At 41.9% G+C, this 19,780-nt stretch overlaps 1 protein-coding gene across 2 annotated transcripts in view; it reads right to left on the reverse strand.

Annotated features, from left to right (window-relative positions):
* The window catches only part of PRKCB (protein kinase C beta), a 438,119-nt gene that overhangs the window by 24,626 nt on the left and 393,713 nt on the right, over nt 1–19,780 (reverse strand). For both annotated transcript variants that reach the window (XM_029057467.1, XM_029057466.1), the window contains exon 16: nt 16,351–16,491. In XM_029057467.1, the coding sequence (XP_028913300.1) occupies nt 16,351–16,491 (141 nt within the window). The remainder of the gene's footprint in view (nt 1–16,350; nt 16,492–19,780) is intronic.

The following is a 19,780-nucleotide window of genomic DNA, read 5'->3' on the forward strand; positions in this document are numbered from 1 at the left end:
ACTATGACCTCTCCCATGAATTGACGCCATATCGTGGCAGAAGAGTTGGCATATGCTGATGAAGCTCAGAGCTATGCCACAGAGGGCCGCCCATAATGGAAAGGTCTAAACCAAAGTGTCCAAGTCAGTTCACCCATGCAGGGCAGCGGCAGCTTGGGAAAGAGTCAAAGGTGGATAATCTAGTGATCAAAATGTGAATCAAAGATAATGGCAGAGATGTGGCTTAGTAGAAAGAACATGATCTTGGGAGTCCACGGTCATGGGTTCTAATTCCGGCTTCGCCACTTGTCTGCGGTGTGACCTTGGGCAAGTCACTTAATTTCTCTGTACCTCAGTTCCCTCATCTGTAAAATGGGGATTAAGACTGTGAGTCCCACGAGGGACAACCTGATTACCTTCTATCTATTCCAGTGCTTTGAAAAGTGCTTGGCACATAGTAAGTGCTTAACAAATACCATTATTATTATTATTATTATTATTATTATTACTGCATGGAAGAAGGCAATGCTAAACCACTTCTGTATCTTTACCAAGAACACTCCATGGACTACACACACCAGAACGACTTTATGACGGGAAACAGGACGTTCTGAAGAGGGGGTATCCATGGAATCACTATGGGTCAGAAATGACTTGATGGCATTTGAAGAAGATTACTACAACTACTGAGAGGGGAACACAAGATTTTATTTAGTGGTATTTGTTATGTGCTTACTATGTGACCGTCCTGGACAAAGCCCTAGGATAGATAGAAGCTAATCAGATAGAGAAGCAGTGTGGCTCAGTGGAAAGAGCACAGGTTAGGGAGTCAGAGGTCATGGGTTCCAATCCCGGCTCCGCCACTTGTCTGCTGTGTGACTTTGGGCAAGTCACTTAACTTCTCTGTGCCTCAGTTCCCTCATCTGTAAATGGGGATTGACTGTGAGCCCCACGTGGGGCAACCTGATTACCTTGTATCTCCCCCAGCACTTAGAACAATGTTTGGCACATAGTAAGCGCTTAACAAATACTATCATTATTATCCCACATGAGGCTCACAGCTGTAACCCCGTTTTACAGAAATGCTGAAATGCCAGGCTTGGTGCTGACAGGAAGGGAATTGAGATGCAAGTCCCATTACTGTCAGAGAAGGCTGTTTTCTTTTCAGTAGGCTAGCTACGTGAAAGCCACCCTGTTAGTCTGAAAACTAGAAAATAAATTCAAAAATGACTGTTCAGTAACCCTCCCTCCCCGAGGCAAAGTGGTGGAACTCTGAGATTGTTTGATTCAACGGGAATTATTTTGCTTTCCTCTATTCCAGGATAAAATAAAAACTATCAGTGAGATAACAGAGAAAACATGCAAGATTCAAGGTTATCAATGGGGTAAGATACAGCAAGGCATGATTTATCTGACAATAGGCAGTTCACCTGCAGATCATATCCAGAGTTAAAGTTTTCAGTGCCTTTATAACATTGCTGTCACTGTCTATTAGCTTCAAAATTCTTGAAGGTTAGGTAGCCCGTTAGTAACCTATGACAGCAGCACATGCCTGTTTTCTTTAAAGCAAAAGACGCTGATACTTTTACCTAAGAAATAAGAACAGTGCCCATTTCATAGATTGACTGGAGTTTTAAATTTTTCCTATTCCACCTTTTCCAAAAGGAACAAAAACTCTAGGGATACACTAGTCAGGAATGCAAACATGGTGCTCTTCAGAAAGGACTTGTGGGTTATTTTGTTAATGAGATGTGCATCACCTTGATTCTATTTATTTGCTATTATTTTAATGAGATGTTCATCCTCTTGATTCTATTTACTGCTATTGTTCTCGTCTGTCCGTCTCCCCCGATTAGACTGTAAGCCCGTCAAAGGGCAGGGACTGTCTCTGTTACCTATTTGTACATTCCAAGTGCTTAGTACAGTGCTCTGCACATAGTAAGCGCTCAATAAATACTATTGAATGAATGAATGAACAACTGTACTTTTCAAATTATGCTTCTCTGCCAGTTTGTATCTCATATAGATTTCTGGAAGGAAACTACATTTTTTTTCCCCATTTGCCAAGTGTTATAAAATTACTAGAGCACAACAGGTTTGAAAAATGCAACTCTGGATTATTTGATTTCAGGAATTTCGGGTTGCATCTTTCAAACAGACTTCTGTAAGTTGCTAGCAGGTGAGCAGGCTGAAACTCTCAGTCTGAGTTTTGCATCTCTGATTTGGGAGAGAAGCCAGAGCTGACTTTCTGCACTTTAGAGTTCAGAGACATTTTTCCAGGCCTCTGTCCCTCAGTAAACCTAGTCTGATTTTCTTTACACCTGTCCAGGGGTGCTTTTCTTGGACCACAAAATGTTCCAGTAAATTGCTTAATTAGAAGAATAAGGCTTGACAATTACGTAGCACCTCTCTGTTTAGGAGTGAAAAAATATGAGAGTATGAGGGAGACATTGGGGCAGCTCTGGCCCTGTAGGCTCTTAACAACGCTCAGCACAGTGACAGAGGAGTGCCTTCTCCCCTTCCAGATTCTCGTCTTAAAACATTACGCTATCAAAGCACATTCACACACACCCTTGGAGTTGTTTTTCATGCCCCACTTGGGGTTTTAGCTGGTAAAGCGATTGCTTTAGTAAAACAAACACAAAATTGGCTTTTTACTTTTTCCTTCTGGGTCACGGTTCTGCCCTCCAGACATTCAGAGGTCTTAAAATGATCAAAAGGAAAATGTCTAATTCAAAGAACCGGCACACGATACAGCTGTCCTTCGCTGGGCCCTTTCTCTCTTGTTGAGCACTTTTTTAAAAATGGCATTTGTTAAGCGCTTACTATGTGCATGGCAATGTTCTAAGGACTGGGGTATGTGCAAGATAATCAGGCTGGACACAGTCCCTGTCCCACATGGGGCTCACAATCTTAATCCCCATTTTACAGATGAGGTAACTGAGGCACAGAGAAGTGAAGTGGAAAAGACTTGACCAAGGTCACACACCAGACAAATGGCGGAGCTGGGAATAGAGCCCAGGTCCTTCTGACTCCCAGGCCTGTGCTCCTTCCATTAAGCCATGCTGCTTCAAACAGCACATAGATGTCTCTCTTTTTGGCAGTGTTAAATTCCCTTCAAAAATTAACCCCTCCCTCTAAGAGAGCCAGGGTAGCTGCCTGGTTGAGTGGAAAGAGCACAAGACTTCAGAGTCAGGAGACTCAGATTCTACTTCCAGCTCTGCCACTGGGCCTGCTGTGTGACACAGGCAAGGCACAGCCTGTCTGGGCCTCAGTTTCTTCATCTGTAAAATGGGAGTGAGATATCTGCTCTCCCTATCTCTTACGGTGTCAGCTTTTAGTGAGTCTGGGACTGTAAAATATGATTATCTTATATTTATCCCAGCCATTGAAGGAGTGCTTGGAGACCCACTTTTCCTCATCTCCTACTCCCTTCTGCATCGTCCTGACTTGCTCCCTTTGCTCATCCTCCACCCTCCCAGCCCCAAAGTACTTATATATATATATGTCATTTTATTATTTGTACCGATGTCTGTTTCCTACTCTCTAGACTGTGAGGTCATTGTGGGCAGAGACTGTCACTGTTTATTGTTGCATTGTACTTTCCCAAGTGCTTAGTACAGTGCTCTGCACATGGTAAGTGCTTAATAAATACAATTGAATGAATGAATGAACACAGTACTCACTTAACAAATGCCATTCCTAATGAACTGAGGAAATGGGAAAAAACTGGAGGGTCCCATGAAAAGTTTATATCAGTAATATTTGCTGCATCACCCATGCGCAGAGTACTGCACTAAACAATGGGGATAGCGCAGTAGAGTTTGAGGATGTAAGTGGTCCCTGCTCTCTAGGAGTTTACCACCTTCACCTCTGGATATATCATCATCAATGGTATTTATTGAGCGCTTACTATGGGCAGAACACTGTATGAAGCACTTAGGAGAACACAATACAACAGACTTAATAGACACTGTCCCTACATAGACACTTCCCTAAAAGAAGCATAGCGTATTGGGCTTGGGAGTCACAAGGTCATGGGTTCTAATCCTAGCTCCATTGATTATCTGCAGTGTGACCTTGGGTAAGTCACTTCACTTCTCTGGGTCTCAGTTCCCTCATCTGTAAAATGGGGATTGAGACTGTGAGCCCCACATGGAATAGGGACTGTGTCTAACCCAATTTACTTGGCAGACAGACTGTCTTTACTTGTAAGACAGATTTACAGATTATTTGGGGTCATACTTATGCCCTCTCCACTGTGAGGCCTTAAGAGATACCACAGTTATTATTACTTGCAACGAGCTTACAGTGTAGAGGGCATGAGTATGACTTCTGACCCCAAATAGTCTGTTCTCCCCATCCTGGCCCCTCCACTCTTCCAAATGAGTCCAATCACTGTACCTCCCACTCTTTGTTCCGAGGAGAAGCAGCGTGGCGTAGTAGATAGAGCATGGGCCTACGAGTCGGAAGGTCATGGATTCCAACTCCGGCTCTACCACTTGTCTGCTGTGTGACCTTGGGCAACTCACTTTACTTCTCTATGACTCAGCTACCTCATCTGTAAAATGGGGATCGAGACTCTGAGCTCATGTGGGACAGGGACTGTGTCTAACTAGATTTATTTGTATCCACCCCAGTGCTTAGTACAGTGCCTGGCACATAGTAAGTGCTTAGCAAATACCATTATTATTACTATTATTATTACACTTCCCCACTGGAATTCCTTCTTCCTTCAATTCTGCCTGACCACAGGAATCTTCCTCCTTAAAACCCCATCTCCTTATTATATTAGCATGTTGTCTAGTTGTAACGTCGTCGAGAGGACACTCCAACAGGCATCCTTTCGTGGTTAAAAACCAAGTTAAGAGTCATACATAATAATAATAATAATGTTGGTATTTGTTAAGCGCTTACTATGTGCCGAGCACTGTTCTAAGCACTGGGGTAGACATAGGGGAATCAGGTTGTCCCACGTGGGGCTCACAGTCTTAATCCCCATTTTACAGATGAGGGAACTGAGGCACAGAGAAGTTAAGTGACTTGCCCACAGTCACACAGCCGACAAGTGGCAGAGCTGGGATTCGAACTCATGAGCCCTGACTCCAAAGCCCGTGCTCTTTCCACTGAGCCACGCTGCTTCTCCAATAGTAATAATGGTGGGTATTTCTTAACCGCTTACTACGTGCCAAGCACTGTTCTAAGCGCTGGGTGGGGATACAAGGTGATCAAGTTGTCCCACGTGGGGCTCACAATTTTAATCCCCATTTTCCAGATGAGGTAACTGAGGCACAGAGAAGTGAAGTGACCTGCCCAACGTAATAATAATAATAATGTTGGTATTTGTTAAGCGCTTACTATGTGCCGAGCACTGTTCTAAGCGCTGGGGTAGACACAAGGGAATCAGGTTGTCCCACGTGGGGCTCACAGTCTTAATCCCCATTTTACAGATGAGGGAACTGAGGCACCGAGAAGTTAAGTGACTTGCCCAAAGTCACACAGCTGGCAAGTGGCAGAGCCGGGGTTCGAACCCATGACCTCTCACTCCAAAGCCCGTGCTCTTTCCAGTGAGCCACGATACATTATGACTCTTGGTTAAAGTCCCAAGCTATAAACGAGGAGACATGATTTCAGAACTCGTATTTGTTCAGTGTTTGCCAGAAATCACAACGGATTCTCATCTATCTCAACTCGGGCAATCGTCATTTGCATTTCAAAGGGCTCCCAACAATTAAAACATCTACTCAGGTTAAGTGTTCCTGACCTGAAACAAGGTTGCTTAATTGTTCCTCTCGGCGTGAATTATAGGCAAAATGATACCTTGAATAAGAGATGTGTGATTGTTTACTGAAATCCTAAATCCCCTATACACAACGGGTCTCAGCTTAGTTATGGGTCAGTAGCTGGAAAGGACAGAGGAAGAGAAGACATTTGCTCTTTAATACATCTTTCCTGGACACCTCATTACACATTCAGAGATGGTCTGTCTTGGGGGTTAATATCAACAAATAATTTTTTTTTAAGAGTTCAGATTAAGGTCTATGCCTCTAAGGCATCAGGCTTCAGGAAGAGGAGACGCTTTGCCTCTTATTCAGTCCTGACAGCTGAAAACAGAAGGAGTGACTATTCAGCATGATCATTGTCGCATTTCAAATGCACTTTTCACCAAATTGGCTATTTCCAATTATATATTTCATTAGGATAATCATGGCCTTCCCACACTCTATTAATGCAATTAGTGTTTTTTTCTAAAGCCAAAAAAGTGTCTATAAGATCGTACAACTGCTTTAGGGAAAATAAACAACAATAATTATAATAATAGGTATTAATAGTTTGCACATTAGAATAATAGACTAAGCCTTTCACTAAAGAATTTCAAAGCACTTTTCAAACATTGTCTCATTAAGGCTTAACACCTCTGGGAGAGACTGAAGACCAACATTAGAATGCAGACAGGCAGATAAACCAAGAGTAGAAAAGAAAAGTATGCCTAAGGAGTCTATCAAAGTGTCAGACTAGGACAATAACAGTTCCAATTATATTTTTCAGTACCTCACTAAGTTAAATCTCATAAAACATGCCCATTACTAATAGGTTAGGGATTTTTAACCCAATTTAACCTGATTCCTCCCTAACAAATATTTCTTTAAATTTAGGGTAGAATCTGAAAAACATCAATTCTGAAAATTTATTTTGTGCCTCAACATTTTCATTACCAAAATAGATTAAAGCCAATTTATATAAATCCTTCCAAAGTCTGCCAGATGACTGAAACTAATTTGGCTCATTCGTGTGATGAATTGGCTAATTTCAAATCACTGTAGTTCAACATGTATCTTGGAATGTTATCTATCTAGAATGCTACGTATCTAGATGTGCTGAAAATATTTCTGCTCTATGAGACTGCCTTTCTCCCAGCTCTGTAAAGTGTGAAGTTCATTTGGGTAATTAGTATCCTTGGTTTTTGCTTATCTTTTAGGTCAACTTCACCTTTCTTTTCACACAACATAGAGGCCTCCTCTCAAAACTGAGATTCGGATAATGTTAAATTTTGGATGACTGCAGGGGTCAGACATCCGAAATTAAGCAAGAATGCCAAAAGCAAACTGTTCAGCTAAGCATTTGCTTAGTCATTTGGCTGATTTGCAAGCACCGTACAGGAATAATCATGCCAAACATCATTTTGTTATGTGTGTTGTATGGAAGTTATCAAAACAAAAGCTCAACTAGAAACTCCAGTTTTTGCATTTAAATCTGTTTTTCAACCATTCGAATGCCCCCAATAATAACCAATAAATTAGTTTTAAATGCAAAACTTCTGAAACTCAATTATTAATCAAAGCTTGGACATGTTGAGGAAATACAGGTCATATCATTGAGGGGCGGAAGAGGAGGGAAATGAGAGTTCCTGAAGGATAAAATGACCGACAAACTAGCATTAGGTGGGATGGTAACTAAATTTGGTGGATCTATCCTGCTCTCCGAAAAGAAGCTTTTGAAGCCCTTTGTGTGTGTGGGTGCATGTGAGAGAGAGAAAGAGAGTGGGAGAAAGAGGGAGAGAGAAGGAAAGAGAGACACTAACCACTCACCCAACCTGCGTCTAACAAAAAAAGAAAGCAATCCAGTTACAAGATCAGACCAATCATCCACTCAGCCCAGTATTATAATAATTATAACAATTATGGCATTTGTTAAGCTCTCACTATGTGCCAAGCACTGTTCTAAGCACTGGGGTAGATTATGTTTCTGACAGTGGCAACGAGATGCTCGAAGGAATTATGCGATGGTTACTCTCCTTGACATCCATCTTAATACCACAACTTTCCCCTTACATCCTCAATTTTCCTTCTAGGAACCCATTTTGGGAGTGTTATATATGAATTTAGCAAAACTTCTCAAATCTGCTGGTGTTTTTGATGCATACAACTTTCGGTGGTTTTGAATTCCATATGTTCATTATCTGTGGTGTGAAGAGCTGTTTCCTTTGTTTTAGCTAGCACTCCCTTTCCCCATCTTCCTTTTTCTTTCTATCTTGTGCAAAAAGGAGAGATTCTCATTTCTCAATGGGATGGTTTTGTTAGTTTTTCTTCATGGGGGATGGCCTTTTCAGCTCTCTAATTTCCATAGAATTAAAATATTCCATGGCAGGTGGATTCTAATTGCTACCTTTATTCAAATAGCTCTATGTCTGGATTTTCCAGTAATGCTCTTTGACATTTGCTTCAAAACTACAAATACTATTAGGATTTATACCAAAATAAAATATCACACAAATCAAGAATAATGATTGCTTTCCAAAATTGCTTTCCTTTTTGGATGAGAACTCCATGGCATGGCCTAGTGGTAAGAGCATGGCCTTGGGAGTCAGAGGATGTGGGTTGTAATCCCGACTCTGCCACTTGTCTGCTGTGTGACTTTGGGAAAGTTATTTCACTTCTCTGTACTTCAGTGACCTCATTTGTAAAATGGGGATTGAGTATGTGAGTCCCACTTGGGACAAGCTGATTACCTGGTATCCACTCCAGCACTTAGAACAATGCTTGGCACATAGTAAGCACTTAACAAATACCATTATCATTATTATTATTATTATTATTTTGTTTTGATAAATTGTATGAGAAAAGAGGAGATCAGTCTTTTAAGGCTTAATATTTTCACAGTAAAGTTCAAAGCTACTATTTCTTTGCTTTGATTTTTAAATATCAGCACATCCCACACAAAAATAGCTGTTGATAATGTTTAAAGGGCAATTTGAGTTGGCGTAATGTGCTGGACTAGCTAAATATCATCTTGTTAAAAAAAAGAAGTTCAAGCTCTCAACCTGAGCTACCTGGACATTCCATTTTCAAACTACAGAATCATTGAAAAAATCTGTGACTTGCAAAATGTCTTTCATATTTGTAGTCATTCATCATCTTAGCCCTTAAAATGATCTGAATAATGAAGTTAGAGCTGTTAGGCTAAACATCCTGGGAAAATATTTAATTAAGGATGAAATGAAAATGAAAGTGGAAAACAGTGACTTTGCTGTGTCAGTATTTAAGTCACCTGATCTCTGATTTCACAGCTTTCAAAATTTGGAGACATTTCAAATGACTAGGCTTTATGTAAAGTAAAGGAGTAATTAGATAACAAAAAACAATAATTATCTCAATAAGAGCCGAGTAAATACGCTCCCAGGGTGAATAGGGAAAATGGAAGAAAATTGGTAGGCAGGGCAGGGAAATCTCAGACTGCATAGCCCTGTCAAAACGTCTATGTTTCTGAATAACGGAGACAACATAAAACATTTCTGGCTTGTTAAGAGTCAGTGTGATAAAGGTTAATCAAACCCAAGGCAGATACCAAACACCAAGATTTCATGAGCTGTTTCAGCTAAGAGGAAAGATCTCCCCCAAATGGGTCACCATCCGCCTGTTACAAAAAATACGCACTCTTCTGGAAATGATAACTCTACCAGTGCTGGAGTCAGAAGAAGACACAGAAAACTCAACATCCATAGTCCCAAATGGAAGATAGGAGGAGCCAAGGGATGTTCCCTACCCATTTCTCAGAGATGTTGGGGTGTCTGGCTGATCCCGGGATTTGCATTGAGATGTAGGGGTGACAGGACAAGCTTATCAAGAACGGGGAATGTCTGCTAATTTTCCCGTACTGTTCTCTCCCAAGCGCTTAGTACAGTGCTCTGCACAAAGTAAGAACTGAATAAACAGCACTGATTGGTTGATAGGGCTAAATACTACTATTAAACAGGAAGTGAGGTTCAAGAAGAGACTCAGGTTAATGTTCAGAGCCTGTTTTGAAAATCATCTCAATCTAAAATTCTGCACCTGCAAACGCCTTCGTTTCTGTCTCACCATCTATATTATAAGGTCTCATATGATTTGAGGTTGGGATTTTTTCAGTTGACCAGCAAGTATTGGCTGAGTCCTAGAGGCAGCAGGATGTTGAAATATCATTATGGTATTTGTTAAGCACTTACTATTTATAGTAATTCCTGTCTTCCCCTTAGACCATAAGCTCATTCTGGGGAGGGAATTTGCTAATTTTGTTATGTTTCACTCTCCAAAAGCTTAGTACAATGCTCTGCACATAGTAAATGCATAATAAATATGATCCATTAATTGATTACTATGGAACATGCACTGTTCTAAGCCCTGGTCCCTGATTGGGAGTGGTGGAAGATGGCAGTATTGTTTCTTCCTCCATGTTTCCAGGATCTGCCGCTTCTCCTTTCCATCCAGTCAGCCACCACTGTGGTCCAGGAGCTTGCCATAACCCGTCTTGACTACTGTATCAGCCTCCTCTCTGACCTCCCTGCCTCCAGTCTATAAAACAGTGTGCTGCTCAGATGATTGTTCTGAAATGTTATGCTGCAGCTGTCTCCCAACTCTCCAAATACCTCTGATGGTTGCTCATTCCTCTCCACATCAAGCAGAAAATCTTGACCATCAGTTTTAAGGCACTCAATGAACTCTCTCCCTCTGATTTATCCACTCTCTTTTTCCACTAGATCCCAGCTTGCCCTCTTCATTCAAAACTCTTTCTTGTTTCTCTCATCACTGCTCTCCTGCTCACTCCCTCACCCTTCATATCCTACAGACCGTAGATTTCCACCCATCTTCAAACCCCTATCGAAATAGCATCTCCTTTGGGATAATAATAATAATAATTATGGTACTTGTCAAGTGCTTACTATGTGCTTAGCACTGTTCTAAGCCCTGGGGTAGATTCAAGTTAGGTGGGACACAGTCTTTGTCCCATATGGAGTTTACACTCTTAATCCTCATTTTACAGGCGAGGTAACTGAGGCCCAGAGAAACAAAGTGCCTTGTCCAAGGTCAAACAGCAGACATGCGGCGGAGCAGGAATTAGAACCCATGACCTTCCAACTCCCAGGCCCGTGCTCCATCTACTAGACCATACTGCTTTCCTGCTTAAATTTTTCTTTCCCCACATTTTATCCCTCCAACTGCTACTTTAGCATTTTTGTCCCACTTAAGCACTTAGGTATTCTCAAGCTCTTATACCCTTTATGTATATATCTTACAATACTCTATTACTCAAGCATGAACTCAGGTACACATCTCCTTTTCCTTTCTCCTCCCATCTGTAATTTACTCAGTGCCTGTGTTCCCCACTAGATTGTAACCTCCTTCAGGGCAGAGATCCAGTTTATTAATTTTATTGTACTCTCCCACATGCTTAGTTCAGTGCTCTGTACACAGTAGGCCATAAATGCTATTAAGTTTAGTCCTCCTTATTTAGAGGACTTAAGCCCTTCAGATTTGGGTCCCAGGCTAGTCTTGGGGCTAGTTCCAAGTAGGTGGACAATTATTAATAAGGTAAGATGATTGTCCAATGGGTACTTCTCAGGATGAATATCACAGCTAGCAGCCGAATCCCAGATCCATCTCCCTCTTCCGACAGAGAGAGAGAGAGAGAGAGAAATTTCCTGTGTCGGGCTATTAGGCGAGAATAGGTACCGTTCACTGTTGTCATTTTAAGGTTGTGGATCAAAAGCACAGACTTTAGCAGGAGATAATAGAGAGTTTAAAAGCAAGAAATGGATACCAAAAACCTTGGGCCGAATTCATCCCTTCAGATGAAGGAAACACAGTTATGGCACGCAACAGATAAGAAATTACTTGAACACTAGGTAAAGAAGGAAGCAGAAAACAATAGAAGACAGACAAAAACTAGAACAGTGAGCAGTAAAGGAGAAGTATTTTCAACAAGTTTAGTACCATTTAACATAGGCAAGAATAAAGCTGAAGAGTTTAGGTTGCCTGCATTGCCAAGTACCTTCATGCAGGCATCCTAGAGGTTTGACGTGAACGATAAAATATTTTTCAACTGATTTCAGCAATCATATTTCTATGATTATCTGCAGCTTCAGTAAGAACGGTTGGTTTCCTCCCTGGGAGACAGACCATCTTGGAAGAGTCAGTTAGGCACAAATGCAAAAATCCACATCCATTCACAAACTAAGGAGATGAATTCCCAATCATTGAGGCTGCCTGGGAAAGCTAACTATCCCCAGCAAAAGTCTGTCATTTTCTCTCTTTACAAGTCAACGTTTTTCAGGCTCCACGGCTCTCTCTAATCTTTTTGGTCTTCTGCTCCACTGAGGGCTGCTGCCTAAAGCAATTTGGCAATGGATCTGAGATGATGACCCCTTCCATGACCCATCTCCCACCGCATAAGGACACTGGAAATACACCTGGGGGGCAAAAGCCCCCTCCTCATTTGCAATAGCGTATTTCCACCTGATTTCGAGGTTCTCGCCTAAATAGCAGATATTATAGACACCTTTTAGAATCCATTTTTTAAAATGATTTTTATGAACATCGGTGTCCAATAATAGCACACTTTATGGATGTCTGACTATTATCCTCTGTTATTGCTACTTGATTTTTCTATTACAACCTCCTCAGCTACTTAATAGCATAAATGAATCAATAAGCAGTGACAGGTGAAATTATTCCTTTTAATATCTTTTAGGAAACACACAACATTATATACACAGTAGCCACAACCCACTGGCGATAATAGAGGATGAAGAAGATAAATGGCAAAGTCTGCAAGAGGGGAGGCTTCTAGGTGATATCCCTAGAGAGGCTGTGCCATGGGAGACAGCAGCAGGCACTGTGTGGTTGCCATTGTCGGCATTTTCTCAGACAACTCGTCTGGTGGGGATTCACTAAGAGATCCCACTAACCCCGGATTTCCTCAGACTCAGTGGCCTTTTGGGGATAATCTGGGGGATTCTGGGCAGTTGGATAGAGCTCAGATTGCCTTTGTGGAATTACTCTGAGTTGCAAATTCTCTGGGAGGGATAAAGGGGAAGGCCAACCAGGCCAAATTCCTGGTTTGAGAGTTCCAGGTAATCCCAGGTAGAGCCAGACCACATCTGGGACCCTGGTACTTGCTGGAGTTATATGGGACTCATGAGGAGGAGGAGGAGGAAAAGGAGGAAGATGAGGAGGAAAAGGAGGAGGAGAAGTGCTTAATACAAGCTTCAAGTGCTTTAGTAAAGTACTTTGCATACTGTAAGTCCTCAATAAATATGGCTGAATGAATGAAGTGAGGAGAAGGAGGAGGAGGAGGAGGAGGAGGAGGAGGAGGAGAGGGAGGAGGAGGAAAGGAGGGAGGAGGAAAGGGGGGAGGAGGAAAAGAGGGAGGAAGAGGAGAGAGAAGAAGGTGGAGGAAAGAGAAGAGGAGGAGGGAGAAGGAGGAGAAGGCGAAGGAGGATGAGGAAGAGGAGGGAGGAGAAAGAGCAGGGAAGAGAAGGAGGAGGAGGGAGAAGGAGGAGAAATAATAGTCCTATTTATTAAGTGCTAACTGGATTAAAGCACTGTACTAAGTGTTGGGAAAGAGCATTCAGGTGGGAATTATCTGAGGACCTTGTCGCTTGGGGATCCCTGAACTGGGAGTCAGGCTGTCTGTACCACCTGGGAATCCCTGAGACAGCCCAGAAAGGGCTGTCTTTGGTCACTGTGAAGTCCCAGAAACTCAGGGTACCCCTAAATCAGCAGGATTTGGGAACTCCTTCTTGCAGCCAACCAGAAGCAGCATGGCCTAGTGGAAAGAGCATAGTTCGGGAAGTCAGAGGACCTGGGTTCTAATCCTGGCTCTTCCACCTGTCTGTTGTGTGACCTTAAGCAAGTCACTTAACATCTCTGCACCTCAGATTCCTCATCTATAAAATGGGGATTCAATACCTGTTCTTCCTCCTACGTAGGCAGTGAGCCCCATGTGAATAACCAGATTATCTTGTAACTACCCCAGTACTTAGTACAATGCTTGACACCTAGTAAGTGCTTAACAAATACCAACATCATTATTATTATTACTACTCCTACTACTACTAATAATAATCACCAAAACCAAACACCCTGTGGGAGGTCTGTGCTGTGGCAAGGCATCTGCTAGTGCTGAGGAGTTGTGAGATGGCTTCGTCTGTCCAGGAGGGTGTCTTAGAGGTGAGAGCATAGGGAGACGTTTGTCCTGGGGAAGACGACATAATGCCAGGAGGATGAGTTGTTCATTTGTCAGGAGATAGGAAAGGTGTCCATTTTTCAGGGAAACCTGCCTAGGTGCCTCTAAATGGGTGCCATTAATATTACCTCCTAGTGGAAGGATGATGTCAAGGGCTTTTATTTCTCCATCTTCTCAGATCAAGACTTAGCCTCTATTTCTTCCTTCCTCTTTTCCGCTCCCTGGCACCACTCCCCATACCCTCACACCTGTAGAATTCAGAGGAAGGAGCCAGTGATGTAGGAAAATGGAGGGAAAAATGGAATCAGTGATCTGCCTCTACCACTCCTTACCAGCTCCTTACCAGCGGGTGGAGAGGGGTTCCTGGACCAGGGAGAAGCTGAGCATGGGAAATTCCTGAGTGGAGGGCCCCATGGAGGTGGGACTTTTGAGGTGATTCTAACATGATTTGATTGATTAATTGATTAGACTTTTTTGGCCAGGTACAGAGGGCATTTTTGCTATGAGTGAACTTGAAACCAGTGGGCCCAGAGCTCTCAATATATCCAAAAATGCCAACAGAACCAAAAGAATAATAAGAATAATAAAACTTGAGGTGTTTTTTCTTAATTTTGTTCCTTTTTTTAAAAGTTTCTGGGCAAAAGCTCCATCTAGAGGAAATGTTTAAGAGTCCAAAGAATCATCATCATTAAAAGGTAGTTACTGTCATTTATTGCCTCAGCTTCAATAAGATTAATTTTTATTTTCCCTTTAGGATTCCTTAGCCCTGAAGCATTTATGAACACTGATTTTAATTTTAATGTCTGTCTCCCCCTCTAGACTGTAAGCTACTTATGGGCAGAGAACATGTCTACCAATTCTGTTGTACTGAACTCTCCCAAGTACTTACCACAGTGCTCTGGACATAGTAAGTGCCCAGTATATACCACTGACTGACTTTTTTTTAATGATATTTGTGAAGCACTTACTATGTGCCAGGCATTAAACTAAGCTCTGGACTAGATATAAGCTAATGAGGTTGGTCAAAATCCATGTACCATGTGGGGCTCAGTCTTACCCTCATTTTACAGATAAGGTAACTGAGGGACAGAGAAGGGAAGTGATTTGCCCAAGGCCACACAGCAGACAAGTGGCAGAGCCGGGATTAGAATCCATGATCTTCTGACTCCCAGGCCCGTGCTCTATCCACTAAGCATTCTGCTTCTCACTAAGTTAAGTGATTTGCTCTAAGCTCACCCAGCAGCCTGATTGGTCCATGTGAACATTTCCAGGGCCTGAGTTTTAGCAGCAACCCAAATTTCAAAACTCCAAAGGGGTTGTTTCAGAGAGATCGGTCTACAGGGATATGAAATGTTATCTACTCCATGCTAGGACTTGGCTATCCACCTCTGTTGTGATTAGACTCAATTAGGCTTTGTAGCTCCCTCCTTTTTCCTAGCTTCTCCTATGTCAGTGAGCCTTGATGAGTCCCAAAGCAATTCAGAAACTATTTTGAAATGGTGATCTTCTCCAGGAAAGTGGTTATTAAGCATCTTTCAATACATGGGAACTTTTGGAAACAATTACAGAATATGCACAATAACAGACTTTATTAGAGCAATGACTAAGACATAGTTCTAACTACTCCCTAGGGTCACATTGGCAGGGAAATGGAGTTGAGGCTTTTTGTTATTTATGTGGAGCTTTATAAACTATCGACATATACACATACATGCACACACATTTACACACACACAAATCTAAACCTGCGGTGTGTGGCAAAAATTTAGTTGCTGAATTAAAAGGGAGAGAAACAGAAAGCCTATCTCTATAGCCAGACTACTCTCTGGAGATTTTACTAACATTCATAAACAATTCAGCTTTTGCTTTGTCCTGTATTTCACCTTGGGTAAAAGTTGATGAGTGAATTACTGCTTTATTACTGACTCAGTCACATCATATATTTCTGAACTAAATTTAAATATGATTGAGATAAACAATGTGACCTTTTCAACATCAGTGTGAAGTGAGAATGACATCCAATCAAACCAATGGAAGGAATCAAAGTGAAATCAGAAATTCTTCATTGCGTCCCCGAAGCATAGCTGTATGCTAGTTTACTCATCAGAAAAGTGTTCTCCAAAAGTTTCTTTTTGGTCAAAACAGCCATTATCAGAGTGCAAAAAACCCCTAAAGATTCAATATTCCCAACGTATATGCTCTTCAGTGAAAGGAGATGTGTAATTAGACTTCAATAGTTGAAGGATATGTTTATATCGTGTGATTCTGCATATATTTTCCCCCAGTGTCCACAGAGAGCAAATATGAAAGGACAATAAAAAAGAGAGTTAGAGACAGAGAGAGGTAAAGAAGATTTAACAGTTGACTTACAGCCTTCGGCTTGTACGGGGGCTGAATCTCTTTGCGTTCAAGTTTCTCCCAGTCAATATATCGGAAAAATGCATGCTCCTTAATGTCCCGTTCCCCTTCTGGGCCACATCCTAGACGTTTGCCTGGGTGTTTAGTCATTAGCTTAGAGAATAGAAAAAGAAAAACGTCATTAAGAAGGCAGAATAGGAAAATGTGAGGCATCTTTACATTATCAACCAGTCGTATAACGGTTAACAAAATTAGTTGAGTATGCGAAATATTTTCCCCACACCTTCTTCGTTATTTACTTCCGAGCCTTGCATTATATGACCCACATTTATGGTTTTTGATGGCGTTAAGCATTTACTATGTGTCAAACACTGTTCCAAGCACTGGGGTATATATAAGTTCATTAGGCTGGACACCGTCCCTGTCCCAGATGGGGCTCACAGTCTACGTAGGAAAGAGAACTCAGGCAAAGAAAAGTGAAGTGACTCGCCCAAGGTCACACAGCAAGAACAACCCCTCCGACACCAGAGGGAGAGGCATTGGTCAAAACAGAATAAGAGGAGAAGGTGGAGATTGATGATGCTAGCTTCTGCCAGATGCCATTTTCACCAAAGGCCTATTGAGAATTCACACTTTATCTTGTTATGAGCCTGAAACACCAATCACATTCAAATTTCTGAAAAAAAAAATCATAAGAACTGAAAGAATCAGGCAAGTTGAATACAGGCTTTAAGTTCCAAAGATGAATTGCCTTACTCGAAAAGAACAGTTCATTTCAACTCAAACCCACACTGGCAAACATCATAGAGTTAATGAATCTTTCTGGTTTGTAGCAGTGAGGTAAATTTCTCCAGTAAAATGCAGGTTCCCCCACCCTTCTGAAATGACCAAAATATAAGAGTCAAATTGAACAAAGCTTATTAACCTAGTCAAATACATATGCCTTACTTTCACCAGATTTTTCCAATATTAGACCCCAAGTTCAATTGCCCAATTACCAAAATGCTACCTAAATTTCTTTGTGCTCGAACAAAATGAGAAGTTTTCTGAAAATTTAAGAATGAAAACAAAATGGGCATTTTTATAGCATCTGAAATAGTTTCATTTGTCCTCTATTTTTTTTACGCAAGAAAGCAGGTGGTCTCCTTGAACAGCGATGTTGAAAGGACCGCAAAGCAGAAGGACTTCTAGTTATATGATTTATGAAATGTAAAGCACTGTACTAGGTGATGGGGGAAAAAAAGTATGGATAGGAATTGGACATGGTTCTTATGGCGCTCACTGTTTAAGGATAATTGGGGAGGGTGGTAGGAGGTTGCTATTGGGAGCAGTTGTGATATTGGATTTTTGGATGCCTGAGATAACAGAACACATTTGGGAGCAGTTGCGTACACTTTTTTTTTGGTATTTCTTAAGCACTTACTAAGTATCAGGCACTGTGCTAGCACTGAGATAGAAAAAAGCTGATCAAGTCGGACACAATGTCCCACATTGGGCTCAGAGTGAATGTGAGAAGCAGTATGGTCTAGTGGATAGAGTACAGGCCTGAAAGTCAGAAGGACCTGGGTTCTAATCCCAGCTCCATCACTTATCTGCTATGTGACCTTGGGTGAGTCACTTAACTTGTCTGTTTTCAGTTACCTCATCTGTAAATGGGGATTAATGTGGGACGGGGAGTGTTACCAATCTGACTAGCTTGTATCTACCCGAGCACTGCGTACAGTCCCTGGCACATAGTGAGCTATTAACAAATAACTTTAAAAAAAATCCCCATTTTACAGATGAGGTAACTGAGGCACAGAGAATTAACTTGCCTAAGGTCACACAGCAGACAAGTACCAGAGCCAGGATTAGAACACAGATCCTTCTGACAACCAGGCCTATGTTCTATCCACTAGGTCAAGCTGTTCCTCCACTATTTGAGGGGTGAGGGGCAGGCAGAGATTTGGGCCCTTTTTAGGATAAAATGATTGACTATAAAACAGGATGGAGAAGAAACCTAGTTACTTTCAAACAACAGGCTGATCACAGCCATCTTCAAACAATGAAAAACAAAGAAACAGACAAGCACAGAGGAAGGGAGAGAAGGATAGGATCTCTCACCTTCTCTGCACTCTCGCATTTCCTTCTGCCTTCAGGACATTACTTCTTGGATATCCCTCTGATAATTTAAAGTTAACATGTCCAAAACAGAACTCTTCATCTTCCCACCCAAACCCTGTTTCTCCATCTGACTTTACTGTATTCAGCACTATCGTGTCCCTATCTCTTAAGCCCTTCACCTTGGCATTAGCCTCATCTCATCTCTCTCACTTAACCCACATATACAATGTCACCAAAGCCTATTGGTACAACCTTCACGTTAAAATCCCCCTTTCCTCACCATCCAATCTGCTACCCTGTTAATCCAGGCAATTATCCTATCACTCCTTGATTACCGTAACAGCCTCCTTGCTGACCTCCCTGTGTTGCCTCTCCCTCTCCACTCCAGTTCATACTTCACTCTGCTGCCCGGATCATTTTTCTACAGAAATATTCCGTCCATGTTTCCCCAGTCCTCAAGAACCTCCAGAGGTTGCCCATCCACCTCTGCATCAAACAGAAACTCTTTATCATCAGCTTTAAAGCGCTCAATTGCCTTGCTTCTGCTTACCTTACCTCCCTGACTTCCTACTACAACACTGCCTGCATGCTTTGTTCCTCTATTCTTTGTACCTCAATCTTGTCAATCTCGCCGCTGACCTCTCACCCACGTCCTGCCTTTGGTCTGGAATGTCCTTCTTCTTCATATCTGACAGATGATCCCTCTCCTCACTCCCAAAGCCTTATTAAAAACATTTCTCCTCCAAGAGGCCTTTCCCAACTAAGTCTTAATTTTCTCTTCTCCCACTCCCTTCTGTGTCACCCTTGCACTTAGATTTGGACCCTTTATTCTCTTCTCTCTCAGTCCCATAGCACTTTCCTACGTATCTGTAATTTATTTATTTTCACATCTACATCTCCCTTTAGAATGAAAGCTCATTGTGGGTTGGGAACATGTCTACCAACTATTTTATAGTGTATTCTCCCAAGTGCTTAGTACAGTAGCCTGCACACAGTAAGTGCTCAATAATTACAATTAATTGAATGACACAAAGCATCCTCCTAGACTGCCAGCTAAGTAGGTTTTACATCTGAACTGATGGTGACCTTTCAAAAAAACTGGCCAGAATCCATGTTTGGAGAGAGGAAATGACCTCTTGCTTGTGCCCCTCTATATTTGATCATTGTACCGGCAACACCCAACAGCACTTAAAAACCTCCCAGTCATGCCAAAACAATCCAGGTCACCCAAGGACTGACCTCAGAGATGGGGAGACCTGGCTTTGGGGCAGAAGTGTGGAGGATTTTGGGATATTAGAGGGAGCACTTGGGACAGTGCTCTGCAAACAGTAATTGCTCA

The sequence above is a fragment of the Ornithorhynchus anatinus genome, chromosome 2, assembly GCF_004115215.2.
Source record: "Ornithorhynchus anatinus isolate Pmale09 chromosome 2, mOrnAna1.pri.v4, whole genome shotgun sequence".
In the NCBI taxonomy this organism is placed as follows: Eukaryota; Metazoa; Chordata; class Mammalia; order Monotremata; family Ornithorhynchidae; genus Ornithorhynchus; species Ornithorhynchus anatinus.